This window comes from Paroedura picta, chromosome 11 (assembly GCF_049243985.1).
Source record: "Paroedura picta isolate Pp20150507F chromosome 11, Ppicta_v3.0, whole genome shotgun sequence".
Classification (NCBI taxonomy): domain Eukaryota; kingdom Metazoa; phylum Chordata; class Lepidosauria; order Squamata; family Gekkonidae; genus Paroedura; species Paroedura picta.
Window position 1 is genome coordinate 34,504,428 of NC_135379.1, and position 7,907 is coordinate 34,512,334.

Genomic DNA, 7,907 nt, shown 5'->3' on the forward strand with positions numbered 1-7,907 from the left:
CGTATATCCAATCTGACTTACAAAGTGACTCCACCTCTGACCTTTCCATCCCTATCCTGTGTTATGATGAAATACTTTTTTCTTTGGAGGCTTAAACTGAGCAAAACCTTTACCTGGAGTTTTTTTAATTGTCTATGAGCATAAAACAGGCAGGAGAGGGAGTCAGTTCAATTGCTTTTGAACCTCACCTCAGCCATATTTTTCTACTTGCTAATAGGTCTAGATAGAGGCAGTGGGATGGTCCAGTTCCCCACAACCACCTCCAGCTATACAAGTGATATTTAACAAGATTTGGTGGAATTAAGTGCTAGAAAGACTTCAGGAAAAAAAATTCCTGGTGACCTCAGGAAAAGCTTCTTTGACCTGGCCTGACCTGACCTGGTCAGTGAAAGGAAAAAGAGGAGAGATGATAAAATTCCTTGGAAGTCAGGAGGAGGGTCTCTTTTGTGATGATTCCATCACAGCAGGCAGAATTGCCATGTGCTAGCCTGCACTGAGGCTAGGCATCAAAGTAACGAAAACTATGTAAAACAACTTTAACCATTTAATCAGATGTCAGGATGATGGAGATTGGTGATATTACTGTTTTATGATTATATTCTGTAAGCCGCCCTGAGCTGACATTGTCGGGAGGGGCGAGGTATCCTTATCCATGGTTCCTCTATGTATTTGTGAAACAGCCTCAGGGGTGGAACGTGTCCGGCTGTCCAAGTTGGAATAGGGCCAATCAGGGTGCAGCCAGCAATGCTAGCTTCCACTATTCACTGTGTCCACAAGTTTCTTTAACATCCATCCATCAAGACCTTTACACACCCTGCCCTGCCATTTTCCCATCACCCTCAATCTTTGCCTCATGATTCCATGCCTTTTCTGGATTCTTCCACTTCCTTCCATTCTTTCTTTTCCCATTTTTGCATGGCCTCTTCAGCATGTCTCCTACCAGATGGCAGCCTCCCTTGGGTACTGAAATGGTATCCCTGTTTCTCTCCTTTTCTGCCAGAGTGCTGGAAAGATTTTTGCAGAGTAACCATCCCAGTGCCCTTGGTGAGTCACAGTTGCTGCAATTGTGAAACATTCATGAGAGCTCACATTGCTGCCTGTGTTGTATAGAACATGAGGGTTAGAGCGTTTTCTAATGACAGCTGAGAAAATAATGAATACTAAAGAACGTAACAGATGTTCTAGTTGTCCATTTAAGTTTATTATTCACCAGACATCTTAGATTTTTGTTGTCCCAGACTGAGTTTTCCCAAAGTTAGCTTTGCATAGTAGACAGATGCAGGGTCTCTATCTCTGTCTCACTCACTTCATGTCTGGACATGAATTTTGAAGAGCACACAAGGCAGGGATAGGGGTTTTTTTTTTGTCTCCACGTTCTTCCTCTCTGCTATATACTCGAGGAGGAACATATAAAGAAGAATAAGGAAAAGAGATTTCACACATGGAAGAGGAACAGGGCTGGCCACAGGTCCATATGGTGATGCAGGGTGGGTCATCAGTACAAGTCAAGGTTCAGCACTGAGGTTCAGGAACTAGAAGGGCTGCCAGCCCACAGGTGCAGAGATAACGCCAGGCAGAAATGTCAGGAGCTGGAAACAGACATGTAACCAGTTCAAACAGGGGTAAGCGTTGATATAGTAAGCAAAATGCAGGTTGGATGCAGGAGCTGGGCTATGCCTATGGATGCATCTTTGTTGGGCATAAATGTTCTAAATATATCAGAATAAGTAATTGAATTGGTTATATAAGATTAGGTACTCAAAATGACACACATAACGTTATGGTTATCCCAAGATCAAGAATTTGTTTGGTAAAATGAAGAGTCGTGGTTTACAGTTCAGTGAGATTGAGTCAGCCAAGATGTTTACAATTTTTTTTAGGAAAATTTTTGGAGGCATAAGATAAAACATTTCAGTAAATGATTTCACCATGATCGCTTATTTCAACACATAAACATAACAGAGCTATCTGTGCTAGCTCTGCAACCCATCACGGATTGTCTGTTTCTGACATTTGTTAGCAGGGCATGGCAGTGATTAGAGGGTCAAACTAGGACAGGGGTAGTCAAACTGTGGCCCTCCAGATGTCTATGGACTACAATTCCAATGAGCCCCTGCCAGTGTTCGCTATTTTTCTTGTCCTGTCTTTAAAATAAAATAGCAATGTGACTAATGCAGTCAGAATTCCAAAAGAAAGGCGACTAATCAAATTATATTCCCTGTGTGATGTTATGTAAGCCAACCAACTTTGTGTACAAGTTATCCACCAATTGCAAAGTACTACCTACCCTGGGATTATGACATTCTAATTCAGAATCCGTTGGCACCTTTAAGAACAACAAAGATTTATTCAAGGTGTGTGCTTTCGAGTGCAAACCACCCCTCACTATTATCTTCATTTGATCCTGTGGTTGTTGGCAGAAACTAAATACTATGAGCAGAAAGAGATTTACAAAGTTTGATACGTCAGTGTTGTTGTGAGAAATCTTGGCTTACTTTTAAAGCCACCAGTTATTTTAGTGGGTCATAACAAAACATTTCATATGGATTATGGTTTAGAATTCTGTTCCAATGAAGATCTGTTAGCTGGATTTTCACCACTAATTTCTTACATCAGCCTTGTGTGAACCAATGGCCTGTTTCAGATGAAGTTCAGGTCTGACCCACAGCAGTTGCCTCAGTGTCTCTGCCTTTTCCCCATAATCAGGGGAAGAACTGCCAGTCCAGCAAATCTGAAATTTGACTATATTCCAAATTTATTTGGAGCTCTGTGATGTCTGTATTTTTTTCTTACTGTATGAAGATTTCAAAAAGTTTCAAAGAGAAATGCATTCACCCCTTTTCCCACTTATGTACAATTGTTATGTTTCCAGTATATTTATTTCTCTCAATTGCAAAGAATCGGCTCACAGTTCTCCCCCTTCAGAGGAATGTTGTGAGCATTCTGCACTTTCCCTTAACTGCCTTTCCTCTCAGCACCCAGATGTTCTGTATATTTTTCCCTGATTGATTCAGGATATCTGCTTTCCTTTAATTCATCAGTTATGCTAACTGCCCTCTCTGCTAGCATGGTGGGCAGACTTCTAGGCTAAAATGGAATACTTGCAGATGGGCCTACCCTATCAGAAATTAATCCCCATTATCCTTTTCTGCTTTATAATTAAGTTCAGAAACTTTCAAGAATAAACAGAGGATTGTAACCTGAAACGTGTTCATTCCCTCCCCCCTTCCCTTTAAGGCTGGTCGTATGTATTTGATTATTGCTAAATTGTTAGCATAGTCTGCAGCACATGCAGCTGAATGAGGTGAACAATTCCTATTATGCCACATATTAAATTAAATAAATATTATTTATGGCCACGGTGGCCTGATCCTGATACTCAGGGGCACTAGCACATGTGCCGAATCCCAACACTATTCCAGTAGTTGCAGCATATTTGCACATCTCCGTATTTACTATGGCAGTGTCAATCTTTGTTCTTAACAGGCATTTCATTTGACATCATGTGACTAAGGAAACGTGCCCTTTGCCCTCGTGGTCAGAATGAACACTTACTCTGCGCTCAGCAAAGTGGTTGACTGTTTTGTTTTCTTTGCAGCTGACCCCCTGGTTGGAAGTATTGCTACTCAGTATATGACAAACAGAGCAGAGCATGACAGAATGGCCAGACAGTGGACCAAGAGATACGCTACATAGGAATCTGCTGTAGAACATGCTGGACCTGTGCAAGCACATTCACTAAGTGCATCAATAACCCTTCCCTTTCCTTATTTTTATTACAAGCCCCCCGCCCCCTTTTTTGTTTATTTTTATTCTTTTATTTTATTTTATTTTTCTGTTCAACTTGAAAATTTTAATCTCTAAAATATAGACTGGGAATTTTGGGTTACTGTGCGAGGAATGTTGGATCTGTAATAGTACAAAGCTTTGTCACAAAGCTTTGTATTAATGTATTTTGTTTTCCTTTCATGTGGTCTTTGGGGGAAAAACAAGCAAACAAACTCAAAAACTATATCTTGTTTCTACTTAAATGTAGTGTTTAGGGTTATTTTTTTGTACGGAAGTCTCTAATGGTGGGTGCATGTTACTGGGAATAGGTTTTGTATAAAAGCATAAAATCAAGAATCACTGTGCATTACTAAGACTGTGTTTTAACACTAGCCTTCGGTTTCCTGAACGCAAGGCTGTTGGTTTGAACAAAATGATATGTATTTTGATTTACTTAAAAGAAAAGTGCTTGTAAATTTCTTAGGGACCTGCCACTTTTGACTGTGGATCAGTTGATGTACACTTGTATTATTAAATCACTCAATAAAAAAACACTGTGGCTGATTACCTGCACTTCTTGCTCTAACATTTCTGCTTCCAGCATCTGCCACTCTGAGCTTGGGGAACCAGCCCTCAAGCAAGCGATCAAGATCCATCCGTGCTCAGAAGCTAGAGGGCAGGGAAGTAACTTTTCCTGATTAAAACCCTCTCTCGCTCGCTCTCTCTCGCTCTCTCTCGCTCTCCCCTATAAATATTCTCTGGGTTGCATGCTAACCATGCCCTTTGGGCATAGAGTATATATTCATGTACATCGCACACACACAAATTTACAAATCTTCTGCAAGGCAGAGGCAAAATCAAGTAAATATCAGCAACCCAGCCCCATTTCCAGGTTGCAGCATCTTTGGGTCTGTTTCCTAGATAAAATATTAGCCACCCCATTCTACCTCTTCGGAACGTGCTGTGTTTGAAAGCCTTTTTTTGTAGGGCAATAGCCAACCGTATTTACTTCTGGTTTTGATTCTGAGCTCTCTTTAGCCACTTCAGGAATGCTTAGTTAGTTTGCAGCTGAAAAGCCAACCCCTCAAGATATGGGAGTTACATTCCTTTATTATCATTGAGTAGTGTTCCTTGCAGGGAAGGAGTTTCTTGCTCAGAAAAACTACCAGATGACAGTCCCCTTCCTCTAATGGTGATAGGACACACACACCCCAGTCACATTAATAGGTCAGGAACCCTTAAAGGCAGTCCAGCCACAAACATAGCTTTCAGAGTCTCAAAAGCCGCCTAACACAGTTCGATCTGGACTTCCTTGTCTGGCTGTTTTCAGCATGCCAAGATGTTGTATCAGGGCACAGACTTCTGATAGTACCCTACCAACCCAAGGAAAGATTGCACCTCTTTCTTTATGATTGGCTCATGCAGACAGAAATAATTTATAACACCCATTTTGGCACCATGTCATCCTTCATGAGAGCTCCTGATCTTCCTCTCCGACACCTTCCTTAAATTCCTAAAATCCACTGACCTTGACCCTATCCTCAAAAACTGTTTCTATATTAACATAAATATGCAAGGTATAGACATGGTAGGTATATTTCCTGATTTTATCTGGGGTCCACTCTGCTTGATTGGTACTTCGTAACATCTCTGAAAGTGCATTGTAAAAAGAAATTTGTCTACAGCATAGTGCCAGAGCTAGGTTTCTTAACACGGGGATGGGCGGTGGGGAGGAGGAGACCTGTTGCATTAAGTTGGCTTAATTAAAGCTTGGCTTTGCGCATTGCCTGAAATGAGCCATTGTCCCTGCAAATTTTTAGTTTGCACATGTTGTAGGAATAGCCTTGGACATTTGCTTCAATCTGGCCCCAAGTGAAGGATGCCTGTGCAGACGTTGGCTTACCACACGGTGCCAGAGAATAGCATGCTGTATTAAAAGCAAGCTACATCTGTCGTGAGTGTACAGCCTGTCTTCATGACCTCAACCCAACTGTCCCAAATATGGTACTGAGACCCATATCATGTAGAAATAAAGCCTTCATTACTGACTAGTGACTTAGAAGGATTAAATCACCTGCAGTCTACATGAACACCAGATATTGGCCTTTGCTGGTAACTCTGCAGATTGGCTCACTGTTACCCTCCCAGCCTTGCCTACATGCAGTACAAGGGTAGTCAAACTGCGGCCCTCCAGATGTCCATGGACTACAATTCCCAGGAGCCCCCTGCCAGCGAATGCTGGCAGGGGGCTCCTGGGAATTGTAGTCCATGGACATCTGGAGGGCCGCAGTTTGACTACCCCTGCATAATTATATACTCAGACTGCATATTGCAGTGCCTTTTTTCCTTCCAGGTTGTAGTCTGATTTTTAAAGCAACTGCTCTTAATAAATCCAGGTTGTGCTGCACAAAAATCAGCCCACTGCACCAAACATTTCTAGCATGTACCATGGCAAGGGTATTTATACTGAGAATTGACCTTCAGGCTAATTTTAGACATGCCGATCTAGAAGGAAAACTTTTAGTCAGCTAAAGAAATGTGTGGGTGTTGTGATTTGGAAAGTATATGCTCTAGTGCTGATATTTAAATTGTCTTCATTTGACAAATGCATGGATCGAAGACCACTATCCAGTATTATTTCACACTGCAGGAATTGTTATTCAATATTTAAGTTTACATTTATTCATAAGACATTAATATCTGGATTTTTATTTTTTTATTCAGAGGTGGGGAAAAGATAGGGAGAACTTTGTATCAAATGTCACTACTTCTAATAATAAATTGGCTGGCCCCCATGAGGAGGATAAAAGTTATATCACAGCCCCCCTTCTCCCCCCCCCCTCAGTTAGGGGTCTTTACATAGTCAGTGGACTTCCAGGATATATAGGAAAAGTTTACATTCTAATTTTTTTTAAGTAGACCTCTGAGAGTTAAATAGTACTCCAAAGAACAGAAAACCAGTTGGGTGTTAAAGGTTAAAAGTGGTGAGGAGAATCCAGCTTGCTCCAGAACTGGAGAACTCAGAGAACTCGGAGAGGGTGAAGTGGGCTTCCCAAACTGGTCCCTCTTTTGCAGTTCCTCATGGGAACTTAATGCCATTACGAAATTTAAATAAGACGTCTCAAAAATTCTATGAATATGTTAGTGTGCAGGGGATGGAATTAAAATGCAAATGTGTGTATTCATTTTCTTCTAATGTGTATACTTACACATCATTTTTAAGCCGCTGTAATAACTCTAAATAATTCCACTACATTTATATACCTGTACATTTGTGATAATCTGAAAGATCTAAGGATTAATGTAAAATCTTTTCTGCCTTCCAATTTATATGAGAGATCTTGAAATAATGTGCCAATGTTGCCATTTGGCTTTAAATAAATGAGAATATTCCACAATACCATTAGGGAAGATTATTCTAATGTAAAACTATTCCACTGGATTAGTTCTCACTATTTGAGCTTTTTTATTAAAAAATATCTGTGTTTCCCACAGCTAAGAGAAACAAAAGCAACATATTTAAAAGTCAAAAATTTGTATCAGCCCCATCCCTGCTGTTCTGTTGTTTAGGTGAACGTAAATGACAATCGATGAGGATGGTGTCGGCATTTAAAATGGTGTTGTTGAGGTGATATGTTCAGACAAGCACTCAGCCTCCTGGCGCTAAGAGAAACAATTATGAAAATAACGCACTGTGCCATAGCTGTCTATTTCATCCTATTTCAGCCACATGCTCCGCAGCCTCATTGTTAGTCTTTGGAAAATATAATGAGGCTAGTATTCACAATAAAAAGGTAATCTATAAATTTTGTAGGGAAGCCATGTGGCATCAGCCTAATTAGTTTCACTAGAAACCCAACATATATCATTCTCTTCCCAAATCTTTCTACAGTGTAGGTCTACATAGGAATAGGGCTTGTTTAACAGTAGCAAGTATTAAACAAGTGAAATATTCATCTAATGCAAATGCCATATTTTTGGCATTTTGCACGATGTCGCCAGCATCCTAGCAGTAATCCGGCAGCTACATCCTCAATTTTAAAGCGATTGCTGGGGAATCCCCAAAATTGGGAGGGGAGGGGAGTAACCAGCAAGCCACACTCCAAGAACACATGCATTACCAAAGTGGGCAAAGTAGC

General features: G+C 40.7%; 1 protein-coding gene across 2 annotated transcripts in view; it reads left to right on the plus strand.

Annotated features, from left to right (window-relative positions):
* Nucleotides 1-4,341, plus strand: part of LOC143820374 (ubiquitin-conjugating enzyme E2 E2) — a 117,020-nt gene extending 112,679 nt beyond the window's left edge. For both annotated transcript variants that reach the window (XM_077303074.1, XM_077303073.1), the window contains one exon: nt 3,599-4,341. In XM_077303074.1, the coding sequence (XP_077159189.1) occupies nt 3,599-3,696 (98 nt within the window). In that variant the 3' untranslated portion in view covers nt 3,697-4,341. The remainder of the gene's footprint in view (nt 1-3,598) is intronic.
* The last annotated feature ends 3,566 nt before the right edge of the window (nt 4,342-7,907 follow it).